General features: G+C 40.7%; 1 protein-coding gene across 2 annotated transcripts; it reads left to right on the top strand.

Annotated features, from left to right (window-relative positions):
• The first annotated feature begins 4540 nt into the window (after positions 1–4540).
• On the top strand, positions 4541–10329 carry prokr1b (prokineticin receptor 1b). Of its 2 annotated transcripts, XM_034609421.1 has the most exons (4): positions 4560–4621; positions 4749–4828; positions 5363–5966; positions 8872–10329. In XM_034609421.1, exons 3-4 carry the CDS (start codon positions 5500–5502, stop codon positions 9575–9577), a joined length of 1173 nt encoding a protein of 390 aa, XP_034465312.1. In that variant the 5' UTR covers positions 4560–4621; positions 4749–4828; positions 5363–5499; the 3' UTR covers positions 9578–10329. The 2 variants fall into 2 exon arrangements, with proteins under 2 accessions (XP_034465313.1, XP_034465312.1); XM_034609422.1 differs by lacking the exon at positions 4749–4828 and having other exon boundaries at positions 4541–4621.
• Positions 10330–15720: the final 5391 nt, after the last annotated feature.

Genomic DNA, 15720 nt, shown 5'->3' with positions numbered 1-15720 from the left:
AAGATTTGTCAACATTTGTTAATCTTGGAGATTAACTCCCTTAGATCAAGAGACCAATTCTCTTACCCATTGAAAATTACATCCACCGTGATTTATATTATTTAGCATTCAGTTATTTCCCACAGCACCAAACCCATGAATGTTGCTTCCAGCTAATGAACAGAAACACTCCCAGGATGCTACACTGTGCCTGTGTGAATCACCACCAGTCGGTACCAGTCAGCTAATGCACTAGATGCATTCATTAAATATGAGTCTCTCCTCGTGTGTGTGGTGGCATTTGCACTCATTACAGAGAAAATCCCACTGAGACACATCTTCGCCCAAGGACCGCACAAGTTTTAAAATCATGTCACTGTGGGTACACTGTTTTTCATATTACTGTACGCTGGTGGGTTTTTTTATGGAAGGAAATGTACTGTAATACCTCAACGTGCAGACAATTAGAAAAAGTTGATTTCCGTGTGATTCTCCAAGAAAGTGAAGAACTCAAACAAGCAGATTAATATGTCTAATAGAGGCATGTAAACCCAGTACACCCAGTTATTTGCTGCCACTCACATAACATAGAAGGAAAAGGTGGGTTAACTAGAATGACACTCAGTAAAGAGAATACCTTTTCGAAGGCCTAATATCCATCAATCCATCCATTGTCCTTTTGAGGGTCGTGGGTGGAGCTGGAGCAATCCCAGTTGATATTGGGCAAAAGAAGAGGTACATGCTGGACAGGTTGCCAGCATATCGCAGGGACAACCTACAGAGACCAGTCACACTCACAATCAAACCTCCACCTTGTCTTTGGACTGTGGGAGGAAGTTGGAGTCACAAACATGGGGTGAATGTGCAAACTCCTCAGCCAACCTGGGAACCTTCTTTCTGCTAAACAATACATCACCGTGCTGCCCAGATCCCTAAATAATAAATAAATAAATAAATAAATAGATAAATAGATAAATAAATACACCAGATTTCATTTAGATCCATGAATTATTGGTGAAAATGTCAAAAACGAACATTATAGAAAGTGAAACAAAGTTCATGGATCTGCCCCTTTGTCCAGATCCGCACTAAAATTAAATGGGTTCTTTCTATCTCCACGTTCCATCCTTCCACCAAGTTTTGCTGACGTTTGTTCTGTACTTTTTGCTTAAACGAACCCCCCAAAAAAAATCTACCAACAAGCAAACAAAGTCAGATGAAGGAACATTTGCTTAAATCAGAGTCCCTCTCCTCAGATTTAAACCTTCACGTATATATATCTATATGGATTAACCGCTGCTTATTCCCCTGTAACATTTACATCAATAAACTACCTCTCTCTCTGTTCACCCTTGATGCCATGAATTATAGGTCTTACGCATGTTCTCCATGGATGAGGAGAGAATGCCAGTATCTCACATCCTACTTTCACATTTTCATCTATATTCAGCTGTTACGAGAGGCAGTAAATCCGAGGCCTGGGTGAGATTAGAGAGCTGTCCGGTTGGAAATGAGAGTGTGGAGTTTATCCGGAGCTGAGACCTCGTGGGCCAAAGGGATAGATGCTAGCGAAGCTGAAGAAGTAGCCGCTAATATCTAAAGGGTAATAAAGACTAAGAGGAACATGCTGAAGCTGTTCTCTCATCTCGTGTGAGCTCAGAGGAAGGATATGTTGTGTTGTGTTCTGTAGATGTATCCACCTGTGTCTATTATAGATGACAGAGGGAGTTGTTGAGTTGTATCTTTTGTTGTTTTGTGCGTTATTATCTTTGAACTTCAACAACTATGCTATGTGCTTGCCTGCTGCTGTCAGGGAGAGAGGATGGGAAAAGCCATCTTGCCGCTATTGACAAATAATTGTCAGGGGGAAAATGAAAGACAGCTGCACTACCTTACAAGCACAAAAAGAAATTGATCCTAACAAGCCATCAGTCCTGCTGCCTCGGCCTGTTTATCTGCCGTTCGGGATGGTTGACCACAGAGATATGGTCCTGACAGCCTTTCACAGCTCTGTCTACAAATTGACCCGCCGCAGAAAAACGAGGAAGATGAGACCAGTTGTAATTATGTCTCGCTAATCAGGCTTATTGATGCTGCGGTGCAGTTCATCCTGAATCCATTCAACCTAAACAAAGGGTTATTAGAATGGGGGGATCTATATAAAATCACTTAATCTTACTGTTTTAAATATATGGAGGAGAGCACCAGCCACCAGGGATCACAATTAAATACTTACATGACATCCGGTTCACGAAAGATTGGAAAATCATAATGGCCCGATGATGATGGTTAGCTAGGTACTCAGGATTAGCATTACACAAGTAAATGAGTCGGTTCTCCTCAGCTTTTGGACGTTTTCAATCATTCTTAAGCTCATTGTGTTGATAATGCATGCTGGCATTTCATTCTTGTTACATGTCTATTTTAAGAGGTTTAAATACTAAAGATTCTGAAATAGAACCATGATACCCCAGCCCACAGCCACTGCTCTAGAAGCAGCATGTTGAGCTCTCATTCATTTCCAAATTTACCAAAGTTCACATGTCACAATTCAATTTGTAACAAATTTAAATAAAATGTCATTATTTCTATTTAAAGAAATAAGTTATTCAATCGTGATTATGTGAAGAGGACTAATAACTCTGAGATTGCAGACCCCCCAGGCACACGTCTGTAGTCATGGAAACCCACCCACCAGAAATCCACAATTTCATGTTGGAACCACTGCCACCACTGAGCTCCAATTACTTTACTGCTGTTAAAGAAACTTTTTTTTATTGTATGATTAAAACTCTGACATATGTAAAGAATGAGGTTATTATTCTCTTTACAGTGAGGGCAAAAATCGAGGTTTAGAACTGTACCGTGGATTTAAAGAATCATTTTTACAACTTTAATATCATGATTACGGGCACGAGGCGAAATAGGGGCAAAGCAACTAAAAACATTTCTACATTTCTACATTGTTGAGTTGAGTGGATGTAGAGAATGGATATTTTCTTTTTCGATATCTTTTTTACTCCACAAACTCAGATACACATGAAATTGATTTCTCCACCCCGTTCACCCTGCAGTGAAATAAACATAGTCACGGTGAAGACCCACTAAGCAAAGTGTAATGTGTCACAAAATTTCTCCTTGGTTGCACAAGTGAATTGCTTTGGAAAATATTACAAACCTTGCAAAACAATGTGCATCAAGCCAAGACTGAGCAGAGATGTGACAAAAAAGGGAGAATTTAAAAGTTGGAAAATCTCAATTCTATTCAAATGAGGGAGAAATTTGCCTGCAGCTGCAACATTCTGCCGGAAAACTGATAACAGAAAGCAATGCAGTTAATATTTATCTCATAAGGAAGCATGTCTGAAACGTGAAGGGGAAGATTCCTATCCTACAGGATTACAGATACAACAAAATGCAAAATGCTACTTGGCAAAAATATCACATGTTCGTACATGTTGCTTATTTACATGAGAGCTAGCTACTCGCCAACTTTCAAGCACCAACATGTCCACAGCAACAAGTGGGAAGTGGAGGGGACTGGTTTGCTCCCAGTGAGCCTTCACTGGGGTAATGAAATGCTACTGGATGCGCATTTGGGGTCGAAATTTAAGTTGTTTCCGACATGAACTCCGGAAATTGGTTCAGGACATTTTCCTTTCACATATGAAAACCACAAAAAGCTCTTGAATCTTGTCATCATTTCAAGTTGACATTGTCTTTGGCGTCTTCTACATGTATCAGACACCTTTTAAATCCTGAAATATTTGGGTGTCTGTCACATATTAGAAATGTTGTTGTGAATTTTGCTGCTGTATTCTCACAGGAGCTCCCTCTGACATTTTCCAGACATTTTACGCGGGGGCTGGCAGCAAAAGTCCTGGAAAACGTACATGCTTTTAGGTAGATCATTTCCTCAGGAGATGAATAGGAGCTAATACTAGAGGGTGCATTCAATTCACCTGATAGCCGTATGCTAGTATTTCACCATATCTGCTGTATATGAGGCAAGTGTTTGCTCACTGTAAATTCAAAAATATATTTTTAGTTTAGCAGTTCTTTCAGGTTATCCGTATAATGAACGTGGATTAAAAGCATCATTCAGTGGGATCCAGTCAACATCTCCACCTATAGAGAAGTTCACTGTGACCCTCATACATGTAAAAAATGACACATGCACCTCAGATGTGAAAGCAGCTCCGATATACACCTTTTGTGTTCTCGTTGATGTTTCTTCAATCAGACGAAGCTAAAGATGAGCCTGTGCACAGTCTGCTTGTTATTTATAGACACGCATGTAACTTTTAACTGATTTCACTCCTGTGACCACCCACACACACGCACGGACGCACGCGTGCAGCATCCTCTCTCACTCACGATTAGAGACGTTACATGTTGTTCCTTCACTTGAGCGCTCGTCAGGCAGAGGAGGAGAAAAAAACGGGCAACTTTTCCTTTTCTCTCTCTCTCTCTCTCTCTCTCTCTCTCCTCACAGGAAAGACGCGGTCCAGCAGGAGCAGCAGCAGCAGCAGCAGCAGTGTGTGTGTGTGCAGGGATGATACAGGATCTGACACACACAGAGAAAATATTATTATCAACCTGACAGTGTTTAGCGCTGAAGGAGCATCTGCAACATTTTCTGGTAAGTGTCTGAAATATTTAAGATTTGTGTTGTGTTTTGATTATTTGTGTTATTTCAAAGAAAACAACAGAATCACCTTTTCCATGCTGTTTAATTTAGATTTACACACTGTTCTTTCCTTTCTGAGATGAAGAGCTTAATACTCCAAATGGAGACCCCCTGCAGCGTATTACAGCCCTTAGTCCCATTTTTTATCCAGCTCAGCAGGTGCTTCTTTATTTTATTTTATTAGCACTACTATGTATTATATATCGTGTGTGTGACATCCTCAAGAGAAACTTAGGTGTATTTTATCCAGAAATACCTCAGATCACAAAGATCAGGATTTTAAATCTGTGATCATATCTTGCTGTCTTGGTTTTTGATACGTCAACAAACAGATGAATTGTTTTATGCAGCAACAAATTTGTTTTTATCTGGTAAATTTATTCTTTTAAATTATTTTTAAAAATCATTATACTTCTGGTTAGCTGAGGTTAACAGGCAGGCTGGGTTTAAGTGACCCCCTTTGCAGCCCTGCCGTCCTGCTGAGCCTCCTCTCAGACATTGGCTCGCTGACCTAATCAATAACACAAAGACCTTTGTTAGATATAATTACTTCAGCCAGCCAATGCTTTTCTTTCAAAAAATATTGCAGAAATGTCAATCATGCCAGCGCCGAGAACATGTCATTTCTTTTGATGATCTGTTGCTCTTGCATGAGTAATGCTGAAATTGGAACTTCCTGTTCCAGGTGAATAGGTGCTGCTGATGACTCAGCCATGGACACGCTGTCATATGTGCTCACACAACTTAATTGAGGAAACCATGAGCATTTTCCGCCTGATGTGTTGGATCTGTTTGTTCCTTTAAACCAAAATAAGAGCGTGTACCAAGACATGGGGGACTCCAACATCAGCCACTTGGTCGCAGCATATACAGAGATGCAGGAGAGTCACCCAACAGGAGAAATGGATCACTATATGGACAGCTACGATATGGACTATGGCATCCCTCCTGATGACATCCCAGACACCACGCAGGGCCAGGCCTTCTTTGTGGCCACCATTGTTATTGGAGCGGTCCTCGTCTGCATAATGCTCGTCTGTGGGATGGGAAACTTCATATTCATTGCCACGCTGACCCGCTACAAAAAGCTCCGCAACCTCACCAACCTGCTCCTCGCCAACCTGGCCATCTCAGACTTCATTGTGGCTGTGGTGTGCTGCCCGTTCCTGGTGGACTACTACGTGGTGAAACAGCTTTCCTGGAGCCACGGACTGGTGCTGTGCTCCTCCGTCAACTACCTGCGGACTGTGTCACTCTACGTGTCCACAAACGCACTGCTCGCCATCGCGGTTGACAGGTGAGTCTTGTTAGTATGTCCCTGTGACCATGCCCTCGTGTTCAAGTCAATGAGTCTCTGCTTCTTACAAATATCTTGTGGCGTTGTTGACAAAGATTTGAATCCATGTTTTTGTGTCAGTGTTCTTCTCTCTCCCCAAGGGTCCTCACAAAGACTGAATAATCACACTGCTCTACAGCTATAGCTTTTTATTCCTGCAATATTTCCTCTTTTGGACATCAGGTTTTTGTTTGACATTATCAATGTAGCCATATCCATGAGATTTTGAGAGATTAACAAAGATTTTTTATATTTAAAACCGGCAACAGATTTGATCTTGTTCTTTTGAATGAAGATGGCTTTTATGAGCGTGTTATAAAAGAACTACAAAGCTGCTGTAAACCGCCCCATACTGCGAGCTTAGTCACAGGGGTTCGACTCCGTACTGCTCCACAGCCACTTGTTATTTTCACACTGGAGCGGATGTGTTCCATCAGTGATTAAATCCTTTTCTTGGCACCATGCTGCCACTTATATTTGAGTGTTCAGATTTAGTATTTTATTTATTGTTTATAAATGTATGCACGCTATCACCAGTACTTCAGAGACCACAAACATGTGCCTTGATTCATTTTTGATTGCGAGTTTCCCATATAATCAGCTCCCCTGCTACTCGGCTCAGCATGCAACAGGTATCTTGAGTTCATTTGTGTTTCCTTCTCTATCTTTGCCAGCTATGTCCATGCAGCGCTCTGGCACAGGTTGAAACATTCTTTAGACGTATCTAAAACATGTACGCATGGAACACATGTAGTTTCCATGCAGAAATATCCAATATTAAAAGACTTTAGAGAATAGGCCAAGATTAAATTATTTTGCACTCATCCCCACATTGAGTCTGGTTCTGATCTGTGTTTGCTCGTTGAGGGAACTGTTGGGTTTCTGTATAATTTTGTAAGGTCTTGACGTTACTCATGCTAATACAATTGAAGCAGATTAAATTCGAGTCCACATGTCTTCATTCAAGCATTGTCTCTTAAGTGCCAAGTCAAATGCATTAGTGGACACACAAGCAGAGTGTTTTTACTGAATGGATCTGACTCCCTCAAGTCAATACTGTGGATGATAAGCTCACAGAGTTTCATGTAGGAACAGAAGCAATAAAAAGTGAGGAAACACCCACCCTCCCTCAGATGTGAGTCAGTGCTTTTCGCAGGGGGCCTTCGAAAAACAGGGCTCAGGTGCAATCAATGTTCCATTAGTTAGAGGACAGAGGAAATAACAGTACCGAAACACAAATGGCCAGCAGACATCTTGACTCATCAAAGAATAGATCAGGTATAAATAATATGCTTAATGATGGCTGGGTTTCATTCGCGTTCTGTGATTTAAGGGTCCTGGTATTGAGCATGTTTCTCATCATTGTACAAGCATGGCCTCGGGCACTTGAGAAGAACGGAGCCATAATCTGTGCTTCTCCTGCTAACAAAACATCTGCGGTGAAAAACGTCTATATTCACCGAAACTGAAAAGGCCACTGGAGCAACAACAGCAAAGTTTGTTGCATTGTCTTTGAGAGGAACAGATCATAGTAACCCAGCCCATAATAACACTCCTTCTCACTCTGAGCATGAGTGCACTTAACACCTGAGGAGTCGTAAGAAGCATGGCTCAGATTTTTAGATGCTTTAGTGAGAAAGAGTGTTGTTTGTTTTGAGCCTGAAACACGACGCTGAGGCCGGAGAATGTTGTCCCCAAAATAATGACTATGAATTATTGTAAAGTCTATAATTTCTCTGTGACTGTTCAGGTGTTGACAAACAGCAGCAGCTTACTGACTGCAGCTTGATTCAGAGAATCCGCTGCAGCCAAACTAGTGACAATCACCTATCTGTGTGGTTGTGTTCTGTATATTCAAATGTTATGTATTCAAGGGAAGTGTTTATTGTAGAGTACTTTGAAATTACTGATTAGGAAAACATCAGAAATTTATATTTTGATCATGTTGACAAGACCAGGAAAATATAATTAATTTGAAATATTAAAATATACATTTCAAGCCACTAAACAATTTTAAGATTGCACTAATTAAGAATATATCTTGTATTTGAATACTTACACATTACATTATACATTATACACAATATAATTCCACAGCATCCTCAGCACAGAGAAACATCTGCCGTGAGAATTTAAAGAAGATGTTTGTTTTATTCCAGTGTAAGTAAAGGTTAAAAAACAGGAACATTATGTAAAAACACAGCACACTCGCTGATAAATAACTTTTTTCAATCATGTCAGAGCCAGACTAACAAGCTCCCTCCCCCATTTCTATTCTTTACACCTCCCATCTCCAGCTCTGTAAATGCAGAACTAGAATGGCATTATAGTGAGCATGCCTCCCCAGTGCCCTTATTAAACCACATTTAAATTCACTAGACATCAGACATGTTTAGGGGACTGATATACATGCATATGTGCAATTTGCAGCAAACTCATGAATATCAGTCCCTTATATGTTCCTCATTTTTAAATCAAGATGCCTGAATTATAAAAAAAAACAAAAAACACCCTATCTCAAAATGTTAAAGAAAGTGAAAAAAAGTTTCACGGTAATCCAAACACAATAAACATAATTTTTTTTGGTGGAAGTAAAAATTTGATCCATATGAATCTTTTCATCTCACCTAGATTTAGATTACAGCTTGGGCCTAAAGCTCCATAAAAAGAACTTTATTACCAATATGAAAATTCTCTTCACTGAATAATGGAGCATGGTGCATTGAACTTCAATCTTCTATGGATGAGTCAGAGCAAAATCTGTTGCGTCCAGATGCACTCAGACTGTTATATAGAGTGCTTCATTGTACTGTGTTATATATTATATTATATATACTCAATGCAACAATGTGTCTGTGTTCTGCAGGTACATGGCTATAGTCCATCCACTCCGGCCTCGTATGAAGTACCAAACCGCCTACTGCCTGATAACAGGAGTCTGGGTTGTTCCCATTCTGATCTCGATTCCCTCTGCCTACTTTGCCTCTGAGACCATGTACCCTCATGGCGGCACCAGCCCGACCACTCACAAAGTCTTCTGTGCGCAGATCTGGCCTGTGGACAAGCAGGCCTACTACCGCTCCTACTTCTTGGTTGTTTTTGCCGTGGAGTTTGTGGGGCCTGTGATCGTCATGGCGATTTGTTACGCCCAAATCTCCCGTGAGCTCTGGTTCAAGAATGTCCCGGGTTTCCAGACGGAGCAGATTAGGAAGCGGCTGCGTTGTCGCCGCAAGACGGTGATGGTCCTCATCGGGATCTTGACGGCATACATCCTGTGCTGGGCCCCGTATTACGGCTACACCATCCTGAGGGACTTCCATCCGACGCTAATCTCAAGACAGAAGAACTCACTGGTGGCCTTCTACATCATCGAGTGCATCGCCATGAGCAACAGCATGATCAATACCTTCTGTTTTGTAAGCGTCAAGAATAACACAGTGAAGCACCTGAAGAAGATCGTGCTGCTGCGCTGGAGGTCGACGTATGCCCCCAGTAAGACTGTGGATGAGATGGAGATTAGGACCTCCTCCATGCCTGTGACAGAGGAGATTGAATGTATTCAGCTGAGATGAAGACGAGGAAGACCTGTTATCGAACAGTCAGAGTCATTGGGACTATTGATCTACAGAAATTACATAACCGACAGTAACGATGGTGCAATTCCCTCATGTTTAAAATAGTTGGTATAGATTTCAAGCACCATGAAGCAGAGAGAAAAGTGGAACCCGAACACTACAAGGCTTAATGGGGCAGCAGAGCTCAAACTTTCTTTGGTTAGTTCATACAGTTCTTCTGTTTGGGCCATCATGTGAATGTGATTGTTGTGCATGCATTAGGAAATATTGTAACTTGTTGTATTTCTGAAATATATAGAAGATCTTGATGCTTCTATCGATTGTATTGTATTTCCTTTACCTGTTTTGTTGTAATTTCAGTAATGTCAAATAACTATTAATGTTAAAGAAATGCTTTTATTGAGTGACGCTTTCCTATTTTAAATGTTGTGTTTTGTCTAGAGGGAAATACTCAGGCTTTTTCTGTAGAGATGTAATTATTGTGTAATTGTGTGTACTGAGGTACAGGAAACATCCAGCATATTTCCCACTTCTTTTAAAGAGTGGGAAATATAGATTCATTTATTTTTCTGATAATGTGTCTTTAAAAAGAGACCATTTGCTTGCATGTTTTCTTTGTAGAGAAACGCTTAATAAATGACAAGACACTGGGGAGAAAAACTCTCTACAATTCATGTACTGTGTGTAAGTTACGTGTAACGTATCATTAGTTATCATAGTTATCCGTTGTCTTCAAATGCATAATACTTCACTGCATACAGCATTGACCCTGGCCTAAAATATTTGTGGGCTGATGCACCTTGGAGGCCCAGAAGAATTATAATAGAGCTAGTTAGCAACTTTAAGTTTAGTTTTCAACTGCTGTTGGGTGCATTGTGTATTTTACACAGTACATTTAATTGTACACTATAGAGTTACACTATTATTCTGAGCATCTGTCTGGAGAGCTGCAAAGAATTGTTACTTGACAAAGATCATCTACACGGCATATCCACTTTGAATAATCTGCATCGGGCCTTATTCCAAATATTAGTATTTTCGATTAAAATGTGAGAAATGCTGATATTATTGGTTTTAAGATAATTATTAGGACATGTGTACTTCACATTCTATATATGTTTCAAATCTGTTTTACAACAGTTTGTGACACTTGGTCTCTCGTCTGTTCGTAGTCAGATCTGTGTTGTACATGAAGGCCGGGGTAGAAACACATACATTTTACTTTAACCTGATTATGCATGGCTGTGTTTGTGGGACTGTCAAGAGCTTATGAACATTGTTTTTTGTGGGGGGGAATATGGGAAACTGATGAAACTGAATATGTTTGGCATGTAAATTAATTTAAATAATGATAGAAGTGCTTGCCTGGTTCTTCTCTCCTTTGCGGTAAGCGTTTGGAATCATGTACTTTCATGCTGGAAAAAGCAGCTGAAGCATTCATCTTCTCTTTTCCCTCAAGATGAAGTAATTTACCTCACATTTAAGGGGGTTTGGGGCAGTTCTCTGAGGACCACAAGGGTCAGAGATAAAGATGTGAAGCAGGCTATCTTAAACCACTTCTCCTGCTCGTGGTCGGATTTGAACCTGTTTCAGCACACAGGGTTAAGAGGCATGATACACGATGGGTCAGCCGCCAATCTATTAAGACGAGCAGGAGAACATCTGAGTCAGAGTTCAACAACCCTAAGGGGAAGGTGACGACACTGCGTATCAGCTACTGTCATCACCATCCTGCCGTCCCTCAGGCACAGCGCTTCACCTTTTCAGATGTGACATGGACAGTTTTCTCATGTCGGCCGTGTGACTTTAATGACTCGATGCCTGTTTACTTTTTTCCCTCTAGAAACAGTGCAACAATACTGTCAAACAGACAAACAACATCTGCTCTTTCATACACTGGAATTCCATCAACTTAGGAACACACTCACGCACACAAAACATTAATATTCAGTTCACTGCCACCATAGGAAAATAGATATCTTTCAAACTATCATCCTTGTCTTTACACATGTCTCATCTCCCAGACATTACTTTTCGACATCAATACATTTATTTCTTAATACAATATGTACATATGCAGCTGTTAATGCAAGATTTATTTAACACCGGGAATCACCTGCAGTTCAAGCGGCAAGCGGATTGAAAAAGAAGTCTGTCTTTACTATTTGAATTAGTGCACGATGGCGAAAAGCCTTTCAACTGAAGCTGTGTCTGGTTACTGTCAAGCTGAGTTTAATTATCACAGGAGAACATCCACACTAACACATGCAAACCAAGTACACATCTAACACATCTCCCTTAGTTGTAAACATTTACCCACTGACCAGGATGCAGGAGGTGTTCGAAACAGAGAGGACAAAACAAACTAAGTAGGTGGGGCTCACACTGTGTAAAAATCACTAGGAAAATCGTGGCTACTTTGAGGTTACAGTTCATCAGATCAATTAACGGTGGAAACTCCCATCAAATCCTTCAACAGTCGTGCAAAGCAAGCACCATGCTGAGGTGACACAAACAATGTATGGCTGTGGCAGAGCAGCGGCGTTGAAAATAAAGTGAACGCACTCAGCACAGAGTTCCTTCAATGAAATTGCAGTGGAAAGACAGCTGCCATGTGAACGCTTGCCATGCATCACAAGTAGCATCCAAAGCTCTGTCACAGCTTCTCTGCCCTTCAGGCACATCCCCGCAGCACTCCAACAAACAGCAAGTCACACATGAGCTGAAGACTCATGTCCCCCCAAGATTTGTCGACGAGATGGAACTCTACTCTGGAGATGGGGAAGCGAGTCTAAGTGAAAGCAACAGCCACTAATTCATCCACTGGCACTGTGCAGGAAACCAGCGTCACCATGCCAACAAAGGTTGAGCTGGACAAACTGCTGGAGCCTTGCAGGTAACCCTCACCCTCTCCCCGTCTCTCTCCTCCCTCCCCTCTCTCTCTCTCTCTCTCTCTCTCTCTCTCAGGTGAGACTCATCACTTTCAGCGACATTATCAGCAGAGTAAGTAAGAGAGGTTTTAGAGGGTCAGTGGTGCTTCCCACTTTATGGCACTTCACACTGAGGTTCAAGCAGACCCTCACCGTAGATATATAGAAACACAAGGACAAAACAATGAAACAAGTTCATTGCTGGTTCTGGGTTTAAGGATGTACGGAGCTGAGGTGCAGTGGAAACGATTGAACCTCCACAGAATAAAGAATCTCTGAGTCTGAATCCCTCGAGGACAGGGACTGTATTAACAAACGTGTGCACTGCTACAAAGTAGAGCTCGACATTAGCATGGAGGATTGTTCCCTACTGCGGTGATCCAAACACACTGGAGCACATGCGACGAGGTGCCCTGCCTTGCTCACAAGCAGGTGGCAACAGCTGCCACATCAGTGCTTTGTGAGTTAGCTTTTCCTCTCTGGGAAAACTGTGCTGAAGAAGCGAGCTGCCTTTGTCATTTGAAATAATGGCAACACGTGTCCCAGCAACTGGTTGAACTCAGTATAACTGGTGTAAAATTGTGTATCTTAAAACATAAAAAGACCAACCTGGAAATATCTGTTTGATTTTAATTGTGGTCCATTTTATTCCTGTAAGATTTTGAGTGAGATTTATTGAGCATGATTTAGCAAAACATGGACAAATGTTAGTTTGAGTCCATTTGTGTTATTTATCTCACATGTTTAATTTGTGTTTTCATGTATATTGCACAACCTTGTGGGTGAATAAATCTGTACAGTCGACATGTCTTATGTATTGTATTTTATCTTATATATTTGAATGTGTTTTTAATATTTAACATGTAACCCAACTTGTTAAATACATTTTCATGAAGAATATTATATCCACTCCTCTTCACATTACCTCACTACCACGTTTTTGGATTTATTCATTAATCAAAATTAAGCTGAAATAAATTTGTGATTAATTGCAACTAACTACAGTCATTAAAAAAGCATTTCTAATCGTTTAACTACATATACAAATGTAATAATATAAGAAAAATTTCATTTTATTTATACAGCCCTTTTCAAGGAAACTCAAAGCCAATTTACAAAGGATTAAAATAGATTTAAAAAAGAAGGACCAAAACATTTAGGAATATATAGTTTTTCTGTACTGTTAATTGCCAAATATTTGTAGTAAAAATATTTCTACAAACTTGAATGTACACATGTTAGACAGAAATACCAGGAGCATTTCAATGTTCAATATTCCCAAAAGGCTCACTCTTGTTGAGCTCTGGCTCTTTGTGATATGTATTTTAGCCACACATGGTCTTGCGGCTTGAAGCTAAATGCATGTTGGGAGATGTGGACTAATGCACAGTAGGTGTCAGTCCTTTCATGGGATTTGTTGACTATTACAGCATGTTCTATATTGCCAGTAAAGTAGCAGTGCTTTTATAGTTGCTCTTGGATGTGAACCACCAGAGAAGTGGTGAACCTTCAAGCTTAAATCCCATTACAATTCATTAATTACAAATAGTTTGAACAATGAATTGAAATAATTATGTAGAATTATAAGAATCTGGTCTTACAACCATTTTTCAGAGCATTCAGAGTCTCATTCACACACAGACAGATTAACAAGCTGCCGCCTGTGAACAGTATTAGTAAGATATTAGCTGGAAGAAATTGACTTGCACACGCTGACCTTTTTTCTTATCAGACTAATGCATGGTGTGTGTCACTCTTATTGTTTCGCTATGAGATTAGTCATGTTTCTCCAAACTGACCCATTATGTTGCTGTTTAGTTTGTCAACAGCTTGTGAGGATTGTCGCCTCTTATGCACATTTTCTCGCAGCCTTGTTGCTCAATGCTGGGAAATGTTTATGTATCATCATCGGAGCCCTTGCTTATTGTCCCCATTAGTCTGTGTGCACTGGCCCCTGTGGCTGAAGTGTTAGGACTGAGGTGTTTTTTTCCCCTGTACCTCACATTACAGCAGAAATGCAGGATTACAATTCTATAAGATTACATCTGACAGTATATCCATGTACCCCCAGCAACTGGGGATTTTGGTGGCAGGCTGTACTATAATCAATGCTGTGTCATGTATTTCCATTGGGTTCAATGCGTACTGAGGAGTTAAAAGACTGAATATTGGATTTTGTGGGAATACGTCAGTACGTACGACATTTCCTGGTCAAACCTGAGTTGTATCTTCTGTAAAGTGAGGTAACATTCCAGATTGGATTAAAATATCACAAACCTGGCACAACATTCCCTTAATTGTAATTCTTTTGACGTTTCTGGAGTGATTCTTTTTGTTGGGCACCAGGAAATACTCATGTTGCAGGTGGATGAACTCCTGCCATGACGGGACACACCTGACTGAAAACATTGTGCAGATATCATGTGGCATTCTGACAATGCTTGACCTTCAGCAAGGGGCTCAATCTGCATCCTATACAATCAGTGCCGATGTCGATCTGCTGGTTGATGAGTTGTATTTTCCCTGGTCTTCCTTTATTCTGCCACATCTATCTTCAGTGTGACTCAACTTCTTACAATGAGCCTGATTATGCCACCAACTGTGATTTCTGCATGAAACATATCCACTGAAAATCCAGCATTAAGTCTTGCAATCAGCATGTCTGTTAGTTGGCTCTAAAAACTTAGCTGGAATATTCGCTGACAGCTGCAGTCAGCTTGGATTCACACCAATGTTGACCCAGACTCTCGGCAAAAAGCCCTGTCAACACGAATCAGGATTACAAAGCATAACCCACTTCTCTGCCCTCGTTCTGTTTGTTTCATTTGTTCCAAATTCTCACTGCACAAAGCTCTGTTAGTGCATTAATCCTCTGCAAGCTCGAAAGTAGCACAATTATTGGTTTCAAGACTGAAATGAAAAACGTTTTCTTATGATTATAGGTAAGCCAACCATCGTCTGCCTCTTCCTAAAAGAACAGGAGGAGAGTGCTTCCTCTAAAGGAAGGAAAATATGCTTTTTCCCTCCACTCTCCGTTCCCTTTCATGAAGAAACAGAGGCATGGTTCTCCTCTGCAGATCATCAGTACATCTTGCCAGGAGCGACCATGATCAGCAGACAAATGACAATTAGACATCAAACCAGGCCATCGAGGCCCCCATCTCTTAATAGCAGTTTAATGTGCTCTTCCCTAACCTCACATGGCCCAAA

This window comes from Hippoglossus hippoglossus, chromosome 15, assembly GCF_009819705.1.
Source record: "Hippoglossus hippoglossus isolate fHipHip1 chromosome 15, fHipHip1.pri, whole genome shotgun sequence".
In the NCBI taxonomy this organism is placed as follows: domain Eukaryota; kingdom Metazoa; phylum Chordata; class Actinopteri; order Pleuronectiformes; family Pleuronectidae; genus Hippoglossus; species Hippoglossus hippoglossus.
The sequence above is the reverse complement of the archived record's forward strand: the minus strand, read 5'-3'. Positions and strand labels throughout refer to the sequence as shown.

Excerpts from the sequence above, each read along its gene's own strand:
- prokr1b (XM_034609422.1), top strand. The coding sequence starts at position 5,500 with ATGGGGGACTCCAACATCAGCCACTTGGTCGCAGCATATACAGAGATG. Across the intron at positions 5,967-8,871 it reads CTCGCCATCGCGGTTGACAG|GTACATGGCTATAGTCCATC; the intron begins GTGAGTCTTGTT and ends TGTGTTCTGCAG.